General features: G+C 42.5%; 1 protein-coding gene across 3 annotated transcripts in view; it reads right to left on the minus strand.

Moving 5' to 3' along the window:
* Positions 1 to 18,328, minus strand: part of LOC146785927 (uncharacterized) — a 671,075-nt gene that overhangs the window by 519,015 nt on the left and 133,732 nt on the right. For 2 of the 3 annotated variants that reach the window (XM_085635328.1, XM_085635327.1), the window contains exons 12-13: positions 16,655 to 16,739; positions 5,132 to 5,295 (exon numbers count right to left, since the gene is read on the minus strand). The exons of the other annotated variant lie outside the window; for it this stretch is intronic. In XM_085635328.1, coding sequence (XP_085491454.1) covers positions 5,132 to 5,295; positions 16,655 to 16,739 — 249 coding nt within the window. The remainder of the gene's footprint in view (positions 1 to 5,131; positions 5,296 to 16,654; positions 16,740 to 18,328) is intronic. 3 annotated transcript variants of the gene reach the window in all.

Here is an 18,328-nt window from a genome sequence, read left to right on the forward strand (position 1 = left end):
ACATGGACATTTGATGAGGTAAATGACTCCTTCAGAATTACAGTTGGTGTGTGATCGTTGTTCCCATGGGGTGTTCAGGCCAAGTTCGAGTGTTTTGCTGGGTCTGGTGAATTCACAGGCTACACAGGATCCACAAGGGTAATGTCCGGTCACTGGTGGTGTATTCCATAATGTTGTCTGGATGTCACCTGCATTACCATAAGTGTCTGTATGGATCAGGGTATCTCTCAGACTACGGTTCTTCTTAAAGGAGAACATGGGTTTGTCATATGAGAGTTTGTTGGAGGTGAGGATGGGCCACCTTTTATTTATAATCTTTTTTACATCATTGGAGGACGAATTGAATGTGGTAACACAAATCATGTTCTGGGGTTGTTGTCTTTCTTGAGTATCAAGCAGGGCCTCTCTAGGGGTGTTCCGTGCTCTTTTTTTGGCTTGTTCAATTATTTTAATTGGATAGTTTCTTTCTTTAAGCTTGTCTGTGAGTGTTTCTGCCTCTTTCTTGTAATCTCGGATTTCGGAGCAATTTCTACGTATACGTAGGAATTGTCCTACCGGGAGATTTTCCCTGAGAGATCGTGGATGTGCGCTGTCGAATCTCAACAGACTGTTTCTGTCAGTCGGTTTGGTGTATAGCGAGCTGCTCTATGTGCCATCTTGAGCCGACACTCAGAGCCTTTCGAACTTCACCCTATGGATTAACGATCTTAATCCTCATTTACGATTCACCATCAATAAAGACCGAGAAACCATTCCTTTTTTGGATATTAACATCATTGCTAAAGATGGCACATTGAGCAGCTCGCTATACACCAAACCGACTGACAGAAACAGTCTGAGATTCGACAGCGCACATCCACGATCTCTCAGGGAAAATCTCCCGGTAGGACAATGGCCCTGCTTGATACTCAAGAAAGACAACAACCCCAGAACATGATTTGTGTTACCACATTCAATTCGTCCTCCAATGATGTAAAAAAGATTATAAATAAAAGGTGGCCCATCCTCACCTCCAACAAACTCTCATATGACAAACCCATGTTCTCCTTTAAGAAGAACCGTAGTCTGAGAGATACCCTGATCCATACAGACACTTATGGTAATGCAGGTGACATCCAGACAACATTATGGAATACACCACCAGTGACCGGACATTACCCTTGTGGATCCTGTGTAGCCTGTGAATTCACCAGACCCAGCAAAACACTCGAACTTGGCCTGAACACCCCATGGGAACAACGATCACACACCAACTGTAATTCTGAAGGAGTCATTTACCTCATCAAATGTCCATGTGATTTGACCTACATAGGCATGACAAGCCGCAAAATAAAAATTCGGATAAGCGAACATAGGAGCACCATCAGACGTATGATTACAGCCACCAGATTAACAACACATTTCGTGGAGAAACATCACAAAGATACAGACATACGATGGACAATCATTGAAAAGATCAATGGAACCAGAAATCTACAGAAAAGACTCTTAGAGAGAGAACAACGTTGGGTGTATCGCTTGAGGACACATGAAAAGGGACTTAATGACTCTATACCGTGGAGCCAACTTAATAAATAATCACCCCATGTGACCACCACCGTAAACCTCTACACTGAGTCACATATACATTATCTAACGACTACTACTGACGTTCTATATCCCGGTCAACCCCTCTCCGGGTTGCCGGACTAGAAAGGAATACTACCAGTGCAATAACAGACGCTATCACAGGTGCATCAATGCACCAAAGAAAATCGATCTCCATATCTATCCCTACACGAACTCACTATCTGAAACCAACCAATTAAGTCCTCTCCACCCTTGGTACACATACCAATGAACAGATATCTATAGACTGTGCCCGCTGCGATGGATTTGATATCAATACTGTATCCCTACACGAACTCACTATCTGAAACTAACTCACTATCTGAAACCAACCAATTAAGTCCTCTCCACCCTTGGTTGTGGTACACATACCAATGAACAGATATCTATAGACTGTGCCCGCTGCGATGGATTTGATATCAATACTGTTCTAAACATCTGGGTGCATTTGTCCATTCACATTATACCTGCGGCGCTCGTTAGTCATTTAATTATTATTATTACACACGAGCGCTAACACTTACACTCGTATAACTTTGGACATTCCCTGGATGAAGCCATTACCAGTCCGTCAGTTTGTACCCCCATTACCCACACAATAAACTACAAATCCCTTCACCATCCACCACCACACGCCGTGACGTATCACGTCACTTCCTGTAACTGAGGGGCGTGGTCCCAATCAGCCCGATTTTCCGGCGCGCTTTCGTTGTTATTTATGCGCGACTCTCTCTCTACTAACTTGCGAGAGCCGAGGACCAGAACCAAACAGGTAGCAGGCAGGGCGACCGATCTTAAATAAGTAAGTAATTCGACCAGCGCAATGTCCCATTTTTTCCTAAATGTGTCAGCACTCGCTTCTTTGGCCCTACCTATCCGGAACGGCGCACTGGCACATTCACTTAGTCTGCCCCGTGACAAACCTCTTTTTCACGGTTCCCCCAGGACCGCCCAATCTAGCCTTCTGGTCCTGTGAGACGCAGCCAACCTCCCCGACTTGGGTAAAGTATATCTGAAAACCTAGCACGAATGAATGTGTTGTATGCATGTGTATTACGTGTATATATATGTTTTTAACCAATTTTTTTCACCTAAAACACATCCATAGATACATTTTGGAATCACCAGGAACATACACGTTTCTCGTGTGCACTAGTATCTGGAGACACTGTGTGCACGCTACTTTCTAAAACAGACATCACGCTGTTATCGCTAGGATGCGAATCATTTCGCCACTCGCACGTTATGCCTGTCACTAATACAACGATAAGTTACAGTCATTTTGAGTGGCACGACAGGAGGTCACTCCTCCCAACGAGAGCATGCGCACATAGATACACGCATGTCCACTTGCGGTAATCACTATGCCGCTTAAGGAGAAATGAACCAAGCGGCAACCCTACCGCTGATATTTTTATATGTTGTTTGTCTCTACTGTTCCTTTTCAGATGGAGCCTGGCAGTTAACATACATCCACTCTTAATTATATCACGTGGAGCAGCTACTCTGCCCTCACCATACTGACAGGATAGGGACACCCCATCACGAGTAATTACACTCACATAGGGGAGTTACTTTTTGCCCTGAAGAAAGTCCTGGACCATTTTTTGGCCCTTTTTTGGACTGAAACATGTCGGCACTAGGGTCCTAGGACCATAATACTCCTAAAAGACCCCTTTTATTTATTTTAATCACCCAGACAGACCCAAGAATAAAGGGATACTGGGGATCTGCCTGCGGTATTTTATTTAGCTAACTCCCTCTGCCGAAAAACATATTACAAGCACTCCCAACACTGTGGTCGAGCCCACCCGGACTTCTAGGGGTCTGGGTGACCCGATGATGAAGCATGACACCACTAGGGTGTGTGAGGGTAACTTAAAGAAATACTTAGTTTCCCCACGACCACGGTTGTATTAGGCACAACCTTATCTTAGGAGTTCTCATTTCTCCCCCCTTCCTTTATCTTGTTAGATCTCTTCTCAGATCTGTTAGAGTATTTTTTGTGCACATAGTTTATATGGGAGGATATACTCTATACAATCCTGCCTCTCCTACCCCTTAAGTCATTGGGATTTCCCAATACTTTGATGTGTCATAGATCACACAAGATATGCATCATATTGGGAGTAAACCTGATCCGTAAAATAATCCTCTGCATATGACATCTACCCACACAATGTGTTCGCCCTGAGAGTGATTGATCCGTTGGCCTCTAGATACACTGGGGTATTCATTTGTCTGTCTCTGTGTATAGAGACACTTTGCTCAGTAGACATTAGCGTATAGTCTACATTGGTTTTCTAACACTAGCGCGTATTCGTTGCATTGGTTTATGTTACTATGACTATTGTCTTGTTTGTATTGATATTGTAAACCAATCATAAATGACATGGGCTGGCAGTCCTAATCTGCACTAACAACTCAATCTGCATGGCAATATGTAAGGAGTGTTTATTTCACAAAGCTTACATTTACAGGGAATCTATATAGACTGTTCAAACTGCTGGCACTTGTTTATATTGGTCAATGACATGTCTGACAAAATGTCTAGGATATTGGTGACGATAACCAATCACAGATGAGAGGACAGACAGTCGAACTATATGCTAAAGATACGAACTGCCAGTCAATATGTATGCAGTGTTTATTTAGTCATGTTAATATTCATAGAGATAGTTACTGTTCAACTGCCAAGACATGTTCATGCTCGTCTTTGACATATCTGGAGAAATGTCTTGTGTGTATTGATAACCTTAAACCATTTATAGAACGAGATGAGCAGTCAAAAATTGCATCATTTGAAGCATCATGACATGTAATCACATTCATTTTGTAAATAGCACTTGCTTTAAAGTACTTTGTGTAGATACCTAAAGTGACTCGTTCCCTTTTGTGTCGGGGGAAGCTAAATCATGACATTGATTTTGCAGCACAGGAATGTTCGAGTATTTCTTGATACGAAGAGGAGTAGTGTATATACCACAATTTGTACATGTACACCATCTTCGCCTTATCACTTGCACTGTGTCAATACCAGGAGAACCATGTTTTGACTAATGCCATCTTGTGATATTGTTTTTGCCCTCAAATACACATCCTTACATCACAAAAAGGTATTTTATGCGACTCTGATTGATTATGGGGTATGCTCTGACTTGGCTCCCTCAGATCATCAGTGGTTTCATAAAATCCTAAAAAACATTCTCCTTTGACTTTTGTAATATTACCCTTGGTTCCTAGGTTTAAGGTGTTGGTCTCTGGTGTATATGTTCTGATTGAACCAGAGCAGCAGACTGTGCTGAGAATGTGGACCACGCAATAAGGGTTGACGCCAGGCTTTGGATGATGGAGCAGGTTCAGAAAGGAAGAGCACCTAATAATCTGTGCCCTTCCTCACCTCAAACAGATGCTACATTCAACCCTCTACAATGCTACTGTTTTTGTACAGCCATATGATCATATCAACAGACAATATTCAAACTGACACCACAAACTTGGTGGAAAATAAACAAGTACACACCTGTGAGGTGGCTTTCCGTATTTCTCCCAATTTGAAAAGGTTCAATTGGTCGCTTTCATTGTTGAATTTTCGAATGCAGTATTCTAGTATTGGCTTCAGCTGCTCACTGTCACTGGAAATGGGTCTGTGACATCCGCGACAGATAGGCTCTTGTGGTAAAGCAACTAAACCAGTTAAAAGAACATCATTGACACTGTTAGTTGATCACACTGTACCTACTTTGAACTCCCAATGGAAGTGCACCCACTGGTATTACATGTTGTGTTACACCTCAGTGTTTTTTGTAGTTTTTTTCCAAACCTTTATTGAACTTAGTTCGAGCATACAGGCAAGCAAAGTTAAGATAGTGTTACAGACATATCGATACAATTCAGCACACGCGCCAAGACTAATAAACCACAGCATGGCAGGCATTACCAGTTCAGGCGTGTCTCTCCACTTTGTTTAACAGATGGCATAGCAATCTATATTGTCCCAGGGCGCCTCAAGAATGCTACACCTTAGTGTTTACAGTGGCTCTTTGCAACTATTGCACAGTAGAGTTAAGAGTTGCACTACACAAGGATCCCATGCTCATCTGCAATATAGTCAGAAGCTTTTGTGGGACAGAGGTCATAAGGGTCATTGAGAGCCTGCCCCAGTTCTTACCATGGGATCCGTAAGCAAATTGTGCATTTAAAGCACAGTGGGATCTTAAAGAGCCTTTTAAGATGTCTACAGGAAGGCTTGTGGTAACTTCCTCAAGCTATATGGCAAGTGGGGAATGTGGTATTCTAAAGAATAATAGGACTGCAATGTTTAACAAAACTTGGAAGGATCTGACGGGTTTAAAGTAAATTTAAATTAATTTAAACCACATTTGGATGGAAGCATTGCTACATTTTAAATAGTGCATGTGGTTAAACCCTTAAACACTGTTTGTAAATGGTACACTTCAATGCAAGCTTTACAACCGGGTCCTTACAAATCACATTATTCATATTTTTTCTTTTTATTTTAGTTGAGGACATTAGCAATTTACAAACATTTTCAAAGTAGAACTTAAGCACGTTACAACACACAGTTTGACAGCGTACAAATATTAATTATACACATCACACTGTCCCAGTACTAAAGGGGACATAAGCCAAAACAACACCAAAGGAGAGTGTTGCGTCTTCACACAGCACCAGTTGTGAATATTATGTGGCAAAAGTCCAATGTTTTCTTACGAGTGCTAATGGGAACTTGTGCAGCAGATCTTTCATTATGCCGTTGGATTATGGTACAGCATCCTGGCATAGTAGAAATTTGAGAAGCCTCCAGATGTCTCTATGCCATGAGTAATAGGGCAGAAATGATGCATATGTTTCAAGCTATTTTAGCAAATTGGCCTTTTCTACATGATCACCACAAATTGTTTGCCTTTTTCTAGAACCTATTTTTCCAGAAATTAGAACTTTGGCACTTCACCGGTGCAAAAAAGGAATACAGTGCCTGTGCTCACCCTTTACACATCGTTAAATAGGCATATTACTGATTTATATATTTAACTTGCCTATAGGTCCCTAGAATATGTTGTTCAAATGCACTTAGGGTCTGGAATTTAAGTGCCACCTGTGGACTGAAGCACCTATTGCGCCATCCACATGGTTGGCCTGTAGAATATAGCTGCAGGCCTACTATATGTAGCCTGACTGCAGCAGCCTAAACATCTGCTGTCATAACAGTGAAAATAAATCCTTTTTAAAAGATATGAAGCCCTGCTTTTGAATATGAAAACAAGAAGTACTCATTGTCTCCCACGAGTTAGGGTGTCTGAAATTTTAAATTTGGAATATGTGCAAATTTAATGTTGGTATATTCCTCTAGAGACTAGACATCAAAAGCTAGATTTTTAGGGCTGGGTTGCAGCTGGACCTTATAAAACTACAGATTATAAACTTGAATCTGTAACTTTTGACAGGCAACAGGTAATATATTACTTCAAAGTCTCTTTACATAACTATTTAAAGTCCAGTTAATTGGTTAAATTACATTTGTAATATGTATTTAAGAAAAGTAACCTTTGTAGAAAATTAATTCTGTGCCTGAACCTCCTGGAGGATAATTTGCATTAGCATGGCAGCAGCCACCCAGACAGTGCTTGGCCTTAATAAGGTGTGACAACTGCTCCCAGAAGAAAACAATGGGTTAGGCCTCGTGACAGGATGGACTTAGTGTGTGGCATGTAATCCCTATCAGCTTCGGAAGGACAGTTAGGATGGGCCCAGGAACTTAGTTAAATTGAAAAGGGCAGAGCTTGCCCATTAAGAGTTTAGTGTAAGGGGATACCTGAAGAAGTATCTAAAAGTCCAGACGAACCAGGCTGGCCACAAACCTAGTGGAGGGAAGCTACCTCCAGAACTAGTTTTGGGTGGGCACAGGGGAGGGGAGAACTCCTTTCCCTAAATACACCCATCACTGGCAGACAAGCTCCCTTCAAGCAGAGAAGGCCTGTGCCATCTTGGACTTCCTTTAGAATGGTGCAATGTTGAATAGTTTGGAGTGAGGCAAACAGGATTTGGAGCAAAAGCGAGGAGGATTGCCTCCGGAATCTTTTTCCCTAATCTGTTACAAGTGTCCAGGAGTCATCCCCAAGAACTGGCTAGTGCAAATCATAAATGTGGCATCACTAGGTGCCCTCTGCTCCCATCTCCTGGACCTGTAGATAATCAGACAAGGACTGGATTTGTTGTTTGTTCCCTGAGATGAATCCTGAAGGACTGTACCTAATTCCTCTTGTACCCAGGACAAAGAAGGAGACTTCAATGGTCAGTTGGCTGACCTCCTGTGAGACTACAGAGAAACAGCAAGCTGCAAGAGGCCTTTTTCCTGAAGTGGCCAGTTAACCAGTACCAACTGGACCTTGACTGGACCTTGCTGGGGGCCTCTTCTAGAAAAACTCTGGATCCCTAAGTACTTTCGCTAAGGTCCTGGGAACTTCAGAAGTGCCCAAGAAGAGGTGCTCCAGAAACCCCAAAAAGTTGGGATTCAGAAAATTATTGGACCTCCAGAGTCTTCAGCGAGACCTCACAGCAAAGGTGTCTTGCTGCGAGGTAACTTCCTTGGATACAGCTTCAGGCTTGTCCCACAGGAAGATTTCGACCTCCATTTAAAAAGACTACATCAGAAGGAAAAATATTTGACCGGGATGAACCAGTTTGTTGTAGCTGACCCCCGCTCCATTGAGGTTGGCCTGAAGTTGCACTCAAGTCCTGGTCTACCACTTACAAAGATTATCATTGGTGCTGTATTGCTTGTTCAATTCTTTAAAAAGTCAAATCTGCAGATCTCCATATTGGATTTTTGTTGCATTCTTTTTATTAAAATGTTTTTTTTATTCAATTGGGGAATTTTATTGTTTGATGTTTGAATTTTATGGGTACTGCTTAAATACAATTACTTATTGCCCTAAGTTAGGCCTGTATGGTTTGTGCTACCACTGGGTTGAGCTCAGGCTAATTTTATGACTTTGGGGTTCACTTTGACAACTAAGGGCCTAATTACAATGTTGGCGGACTGATACATAATCAGCAGGTCGGAATTGAAACCAACGATGGGGGTCGGAAAGCCTCTGACCAAAGGTTGGAGGCTTTCCGACCTCCATCGTAATAGGTCCCTAAATGTTTAGTTAAGGTTAGCCTTAGTAGAGAACTCATTTTGAAATGTTTTTTGCTTGGTTAGCACGTAGCGTTCTCGTGATTTTCCTTATCTAGAGAAAGGAGTATTGTTATCTGTATTAGTTTGCTAATAGTTTGGCCTGAAAGGAGAAATCTTGGCAAGGACATTGGAGACCTATTGAGCAGCTGAAGCCTCCTATTCATTGTGTATCAGGAATGAGAGGTGCTCAAGGTTGCAGTAACTATCTAAGTTCTGTGGGATGGGAAACTCAGGTGATGTTGCAAATGCACACCACGAGACATGAAATGATTGGTTCCTGGTGGAGTGGGAGGAGATACAAATGTTACTGATATTTCTTTTTTTTCACTAATGATCACATTGTTAGGAGTTAGAGCAGATGCCCTTAGATTTTGAGGGTTATGGACCTCTCTGCTTCCTTTATTATTGCAAGTGTGAAGATTTATGCTAAAAACATTCCTTTTTCTGGAAGGCTTCTACTGAAGTCTTCACTATGCTGACACCTTCTCACATTTGCAAATTTCCCTGAGACCCCTTCTACATACCATCCCTACTTTAACTTAGAGCTCTGAGTAGATGACTTTAAAACTATTTCATGTTTAGGAGAGAGAACCCGAGTTTCTTTATGGAACACCTATTTCTAAGTCTCAGTTTTTTTATCACAGCGGGTGTCACTTTTTTGTATTTAATGCTACTGATACTGAACCTATTGCAATATGTCAGCTTGCCAGCTGTAATCTTGTACCTATTGAATATATTCTTGACATACTTATATACTGGATTAATTCATAATTTGAAATAAATCTTTTAACTTCAGTCACCGATTCCTGGTCCTTCTTGTAAGTTCCGATGGGATTCACAGGATTTGAATATATTTTGGTTGTTAACTTCCTTCACTTTTCAATTCAACTCGTAAAGATCCATCAAACTGAGAAGTTGTAAATTATGCTCCTGCACCCTTTCAATGACAAAGCTGTGAAGCACTCAAGGTCCCAGGAGGTCGGGATCCACTGCTATGTTAGCTTGTAATGACTCCAGGCTACTGTAGTGAGAAAGTTGGTGTGCGGTTCCTGACAGAGTGCAATTTCATTTACAAGTTGTGCCCTGCTGCCATAGTCAAAAGCTACGCTTTAGTAGAAACTGTAATTGCAGGTCAAACTCTGACTCTCACTTTTGAGTACTACAGTTGCACAACTGGGGCAAATACTTAAGCACAATTTTCACAGCAACCTTTCCCAGAAGGCTGCACAGATCCCATCTCCCACCCTGCAAGCGGAATGGTGCAGTGGCAGGTGCAGATCTATAGGTGTGGTGTCCACTGCACATCACCCATGCTCCAATGTGTCGCTGTCTCGAGTTTTTAAGCATTGTGGCGTCCCACTAGAGCCTTGGACCACAGGCATAGCTTGGCACCTCATGTTGTGCAATGCTTGCCAAGTACATGTGTGGAAGGGGCCCTGCTCCAAAGTACATGCAGGCTCCTATTAGCAGCATGTCTTTTGTAACAAGATGGTTCTAATGCCCCTGAAAGTGCAGCCATATGCAGCTTATATCCTGTGTCCAACAACCCGTCGTCATGAAGTCCCCAAGAGGTATCCCCAGCAGAAAGCTGTTGAGAACACAGCAGCCCCTGCCAGACTCCTGAACTAATATCCAGGCCGGGCCTCCCTCATCAATTCAGCATCCGGCCTCACAAGGGAATCCAGTCTTCTGCACCAACAGCACATCCACAGTCACTGAGGGCAGGCCGGAGAGTCAGAGCTTTGCAGAGTCAGGCCGCGACCAGTGAAGAGAAGTACAGGATCTGTGCCCTGAAGAAACAAGGCTGCTCTCCCTGAGAGGTTGCCATGCCTCAGAAAACTGCTTGCATTTACCACGTGCACCCAAAGAGAAGCAGTTCAAAGTTGGCATGTGTGGAATGGAAGCCCCGCTCCAGCCCGTGTATGGCCCTCGAAGACGTTGAAGGCCCTTCTGAGGAGCGCATTCGAAAAGTCCACCAGAATCATTTGGGAAGGCTGAAAGAAGGAATACTGCTTTGCTCCATAACACAGAGCCAGTATCCATGCAAAAAAATGCTAAAGGTAGTGAAAACCAGGTACAAAAGTGCAAATGTACTTTCCAGCAAGAGCGAGGGAAGTGCCACACGACCTTGAATCGGGTGTGACAACCAAGCCCGATTTAGCTGCCGATGTGTGCACAGTGGCAAGTGCCATCCAGTGCACCGAAAGGTCTTTGCATTTGTGAATTTTTCAATGGCTGCAAAAGGGAGCATGAGGTACGATGCAGTCCATTTCTGAAAGCACCACCGCCATTCGACACCGCCAAGAAACAGAATATTGATGCCAGGTGGACTACATGGATCGAGACGTTCAATGACTTCATAAATCCCCTGGAAGAAGTAGATGAAAAGAAAAGAACAGCATTAAGTATTTTCAGAATCTTGCTGGTGATTGAGTAAAAGAAGTGCTGAAGAAAATGTTGCAGGCTGATGCGGTATCGGACCGTCAAACCAAGGAAGCGTTAGAAGCAAGTTCAATCCAATGCAGAGTGTGGACTATGAAAGGTACATTTTCAATCAAGCACAATAGCAACCTGGTAAAACGATGGATGAGTTTGTTGCAAGACTTGATGTGCTTATCATACACTGAAAATGTAGTGAATTTAAAGATGAAGAAGCCTTACATCTCGGAGTCATCGATGGCTGTCTTTCAGACTCTTTCAGAAGACGCATGTTGAGAGATACGCTTTGCTTAGAGAAAGTACTAATGGCTACAAGTACAGAGGAAAGAGCAGATCAACAAATCGCTGATAAGGAATCTGGAACAGAGAAAAATTAATCGGTGTTGATCATGAAAAACAAGCACAAGCACGTAGTAGACGCATGCAAGTTAACGTCTCCAAAGAAGAAAAAGTTGTTTCTGATGTGGGCTTTCATTTCCACATGAAGGGAAATGTCCAGCCATAGGACAGGCGTGCAAAGGCTGCAGTAAGGAAAACCAATTCAAAATGGTTCGCTAAACGAAAGAGAAACTAACTACGTGAAGAGAAAATGGATGCCTGAAAGTTCCATAAACACTGTCAATTCCATTCTATAAAGGCTCATCAACATCATTATTGAGCACCAGTGAAGGAGATGGTTGAGCACTGATGGCTTCGCCCAAGGAACGACAGGCACATGTAGGTTTGGCTGCTTGCAAAGAAGAAAAAACGGCAAAGGCGAACTACCAAACAAACAACATAATTGATTTGGACATTGCCCCACGATTACAATAAAGGTCAACGGTTGCCCATATCCTTTATTATAGACAGTGGTGCGTCGATTAACATCATGCCAGTTAAAAAGTTCAACATCCTTTCTCCAGTGCCACAATGTCAAACACAAAAGTATACACGTGGGCTGCTTATAAACCTTTTGCAGAGTCAAGGGTCATTCACAGCGACATTGAGATATAAAGCAGTATCAGTGAAAGCATCAATTCACATTCTTCAAGGAGCTTCGTCCAGTGCCTGCCTACTCAGTTTTGCCAACACTGCTGACATGGGGCTGATATCTCTCAATTACAACCCCCAATCTCAGTCTGTCGCTGTGAATCAGTTCCCGTTATTTCACAGGCTAGTCAGGCTCAAGACAATGAAAGTGTGACTTCACATCAATGAGGAAGTTCACCATGTTGTCCAACGGCACCACAGTGCCACTTTCCAATTGCAAGAAGCTATTGAGATAAAAACTAGAAACAATGTTGAAGCCGGACATCATTGAGTGCTGCACTTGTCCTACACCATGGGTTTCGGCCATAGTGGTGGGTCATGAAAGGACAGTGAAGGTGCAGTGCAAATCTGTGTTGATATGCGCCAGCCCAACAAAGCAATCGAGAGAGAAAGACATCCTAGTCCACACATAGCAGACATGATTATGCAACTGAAGAGTGGCAAAGTCTTCCTCCGCCTTGACCTGAACAAAGGATAATATTAACTTGAGTTGGAAGTAAACTGCAGGTACATCACTACTTTTTCGACTCATGTGCTTTTGTTCAGATACAAAAGGATGAGTTTTGGATTGTCATCAACTGCCGAAAAATTTCAGGATTATACATGTCAAACAATTCAACCTGTCACAAATGCTTTTAATTACAGTGATGACATACTGGTGGTATTTGGAGCAACGCAAAAGGAGCATGCCAAGGCTCTTACACAAGTGTGCCAGTTACTTACTGATGCAGGTCTCCCTTTGAACGCAGCAAAGTGTCAGTTTCACAAGACCAGACTTAAATTCTTTGGACACATGATTTCTGATGGGGGAATGATTCCTGACCATGATAAAGTGAAAGAACTGTCAGCTACTTGCCCCTCCACAAGATGTCACAATGCTGCAATCCTTCGTAGACATGGCCACTTATTGCTCGAGGTTATTTTGCTACAATGAGTACTCCATTGTGAGAATTGACAAAACAGAATGTCCCATTCCAATGATCTGCTGAATGTGATCGAAGCTTCAAAAGAATAAAACATGCAACTGAGAATGCGACCAAAATGGCCTATTTTGATCCCAAATTACTGACTGAGATCACAGTAGATGCGAGCCCTGTGGGATTGAGGGCACTCCTTGCTCAACATAACAGTCAGCCAAATGCTCAGAGACACACTGTGGCCTATACTAGTTGCAGCCTGCCTGACACAGAAGGTGCCTCTTCTCAGCAGGGGAAGGAGAGTCTGGCTGTAGTTTAGGCCTGCGAACATTTTCATGTGTTTCTATATGGAAAATGTTTCAATATCATAACGGACCACCAAGCGCTGCTCACCATTTTTGGAAATCCGAAAGCCAAGATGCCCTCTTGGATTGAGAGGTGGGGATTGCGACTGCAAGAGTATGACTATGCAATTGTACACAAGCCGGTAAAGACCAGAACCCTGCTGATTATTTTTCACACGTACCGCTACATCGTCACAGTTCGACATCCAAAACAGCTGAGGAGAACATCAATTTCATTGTGAAGTCCAGTATGCCAGCAGCCCTATCCATTGAACAGATTATTGCTGCTACTAATGCTGATAAGAACATGCTTATTCACAAAGACATCATTTCAATTCAATCGTGGAAGAACCGTGTTCAACCTTTTGCTGACGATGCTGAATTTCAAAAATTCAAAAATGTACAGGATGAACTGTTCGTGAACAAGGAAGTGATTGTATTGAGAAGCTCAAGAATTGTCAAGCCTGAGAACCTAAGACAAAAGGTCATTGAACTAGCATATGAAGGACATCGTGGCTTTATCGCTGCCAAAAGAGCCCTCAGAGACCGAGTGTGGCTCCCGTGCTTAGATGAGTGAGTTGAGAGAGAACTAAAAGAGTGCAATCTTTGCAACCTTCATTACCCCAAATTGACACAACATCCACAGACAATGTCTGACCTTCCTGCACAGGCATGGGAAAGAGTCACAGTTAATTTATTTGGGCCCCTGGGAAACAGACATCATCTAATGGTAGTCATTGATGAGTATTCACAATTTCCTTTAGTAGAGGAGTTGTCATCAATAACTCATGACAAGGTCATAGAGCGGCTGGATAACATTTTTGCAGTGTGGGGTATCCCCACAACTCTCAAATCTGACAATGTTCTGCCATTCAGTAGTAAAGAATTCAAGGAGTTTCTAATCAGACTAAATTTCAAGCATCAAAAGAGTACACATCTGTGGCCTCAAGCAAATGGTGTTGTGGAACGATTCATTGGTACCCTCAAAAGGATAATTCAACAAGCATCAATGGAGAGGACTGAGGTAAACCAATCCCTGTAACAAGCCCTCCATGCTTAATGTTCAACTCTTCACTCCACAATTGGTGAAAGTCCAACCATCTTGCTATTTGGGAGAGCCATCAGAACCAAGCTGCCACAATGGACAGTAGACAGATCCTCGAATACTGATAAGGTTTGTGTCACAGACACTCCTTGAAAGTGCAAAAGGAAGACATACACCAATCGGCGTCGATGAGCCCAGGAGACCGTCTTCGATAAAGGTGACTTGGTCCTGGTCAAGCAGAAATGAAAGCGGAAAACAGACACTATGTTTGCTGTCGATCCTCTGAGGATTGTGACATGCAAAAGACAAATGGTGACGGACTATCGTCCAGGACAGTCCATCACATGGGACTCGTCTCACTTTAAGCACCAATCTCTACGATCGTCAGCTCCTACAATTTTATGAATGAGGTGACCCCGCCTGACAGTCCAGATCAAGCATCAGAACATCTACCATCGGTGCACAAACAGAGTGCATCTCATCCACTTCATGCCCTTCGAACTGGCCGACTAGCTAGAGCGCCTTGATGACTTATTGAAGAAATGTAATGTAACAGTTGTTTGCAGTTTTTATTTATCAAGGGGGGAGATGTAGTGTTGTGGTACTATGTGTGCTAGGACCCATGTGGTTCTGGGCAGACTCAATAGAGGAATTACGTACCTTGCTGGAAGGTGTTAAGGTGTGGTTTTTAACAGTTATGAAGTAATCAGTGTTAATTGTATACAGAGAAATAAAGACATACAATCCAGGGCTCTGTGTGAATCAAATTTATTTGCATACTACCGGGCTTGGGAGGATCCCAAAGCTCCCAGTAAACAAACTATCAAATAAGGTGAAGCAAACAAAAAAAGGGAAAGCAATGCTGAAACGATCTCATAAATGTACCATGCAATTGCCTTGCTGTTATTTGCATCTGACAGTGGGGTCCAGGAAACATTTCCCATTAAAGGAATGTATAGGAATAATGGTTTACAATCACAATTGTGGTTGCGCACTATTTGATGCCTTCCATTGCAGTTCAGTAGAAGCAGGCGGATGCCGCCTTGACGTCCTTCCGTCCAACAAACTGGGAATGAGTGACAAAGGTATTTTGCAAGTCAGAAATTAGCTTCCGGTTAGCAATGCATTCTTTGTACATTGCAGCTTGCATTTTTTGTGGTAGCAAAGTCTGTGATTTTGCAAATTGCATACTTTGCAGTGCCACATACACTATGTTCACCAGATCCTTAGGGACAGATTTTTCAACATTTAGCACCACGCTGCCTCAAATGGAGAGATCAGGAATGAGCCTTAATTACTAACACATGGCGCACTCCTGCTCTCTCTCTCTGTGCTGTCACACCATGGTGCAAGGGTGTCTGTGTTACAGACAGGAGTATTTTTGTAAAGGAAGAGATATCTTCCTGCACAAAACCAAACATCAGAGGCATTTTCCTCTTTTTACGTGTGCTGCAGAATGAGGCACATGTAGAAAGAGGGATGACGAGGAGAAATAAACATACTTCTTGTTACGCCTCGCCTGGGAAGGCGTGGCACTTTGACACATTCCTAAGTTTAGTAGTCTTAGTAAATCTGGGAATGCGCCAAAACCCATGCAATGCAGCGACTTGCTTAGCCTTGCATTACTCCAGACTTAGTATGCCATACAGAGCATGGTTCCTCTGCCTGGCATGGTAAATCTGACTTAAGGGCTTGCGTTGCCTTCCTGCACAGGAATAGAAAAAACGCTGCAATACGCAGACCTGCAGAGAAATAGTCTGTATACATTTGCCAACACAACTCACTTCAATTAGAAGGAACATCATCTCGATATGCAGAGAAATGATCTTGTAGTGCACAGAAAAACATTGCACAATCAACAACAGGCTTGGCACACTTTTCATACATCATAAACTGCAAAAGTCAAGAACTTTGGAAAGATTGCATTTTCCAAGGAAGACACGTTCCACACCCATATTTTATTATTACGCAATTAGTCAGGTTCTGAATCTACAGGAAAGGCAGAGGGCGCCAGGATTTAGTTGTGGTTTAGTTACCATCTGATGGACTTGTGATTTGAGGTTCTTACCTGGGGGTGCCGGTTCGCAGCTCTGTCCAACAGAAATAACTGAATTGGGATAGAAATGCACGATAGCCTCGCAACGACCATGGTCCTGTGAACATAAATTAGGAAGTTTATTAAAAGAAAAAAGTAATCATGCACAGTTAGGCTTGGACAGGAAAAGAGCAGAACACGTGTCAGAGCCCTACAATGCTGTGACATCTGCAACACTAGAAGTCAGATATCGGTTTTCCTCTTACAGAACATCATCATTAAGTCACAGATACAGAAGCAAGTGGTGATCATAACACAAGGAGACCACCAGGCTACCAAGTCTGTATATTTCTGCTGAAAACAAATATATGTTACTTAACACTGTACACAATTCCACACCAGGTTAGACAGTTATATTCTCACCCAACGGTTCTTAACCTTTTGACTTGTGTGGACCCCCGCTTAATCATTACTGGAATCCGGGGACCCTTCTGAGTCATTAACGGATGCTGGGACCCCAGCTTAAGCAACTGCGGTCATTTGAATCTCAAAACAATACATACAAATACAGAAACAAGCATTCCTCAAACAAATAGACAAATGATAAAAATGCTTAATTTAATTGCATTTGCACTGCTCCCACTAATCAACCTGAGAACACCAAATTAATACATTTTTTGCCTCCAGTATCACTTTCCTTCGCATTTACAGAACTTTTTACGATTTTCAATATTATATTTTGCTACTTTATATATATATATATATATATATATTCACTGACAAAAACCATAGGTTTCAGGCACGTTATAGTTAGAAATTAGCATTAAAAAAATCTTAGAAATTCACTGAAAAAACCATACGTTTCAGGGACGTTATAGTTAGTTGTACGTTTGACTCGTACAAAACCAGAGAAATTCCGCCGTTATAGTTAGTTCAGCTAACTATAACTCGTGCCCACGCAATGCACTGCTGATGATGTCACATATTACATCATTCATGACATGGTCAGTGACATCACTGATGACATCTCAAATGACATCACTGATGACATCATCCACATGAAAATCTGATGCACCTCCTCACACTCTAATATAGCCTTTGATACTCCCACTATAAAATCCAGACTACCATTTTCAAAACCATCGACACACCAATACCAGTTACTACATACGCACTCACTGATTCCTAGGTCTACATACACATCCACTCATCACCCATACAATCACTCATACATGCAGTCACTCATCAATACAACACTATTGTATGTACTCATACACCTATACAGACACTCACACACCACCACTCATCCATGGAGTTACTCAGACACCTAGTCAGTCATGCAAAGAATCAATCACACTCCCATTTACTCACCTATACAGTTATACACATACCACCTCACTTATTCATACTAAGGCATACTTACTCTCTTCTATAATCACTGATACAAGTACACACTCATCCATTCAGCCACTCTCACAATCACTGACTCTCACGTATCGTCATTTATATACTTCAACTCGCACATACTCTGCCTTTTACATATGTAGTTACTTGGACATGTACCGCTGAGACATCCATTCACTCACCAACACACCCATGCACACACTCACCCACCCATGCAGCTGTTTCCCCATGCACTCTTGAACCCATACACCCGGTGAATCAACCACTCACACATCTCCGACCCACCCACACACGCACTCAGTC

Source organism: Triturus cristatus, chromosome 11 (genome assembly GCF_964204655.1).
Source record: "Triturus cristatus chromosome 11, aTriCri1.1, whole genome shotgun sequence".
NCBI classification, from domain to species: Eukaryota; Metazoa; Chordata; class Amphibia; order Caudata; family Salamandridae; genus Triturus; species Triturus cristatus.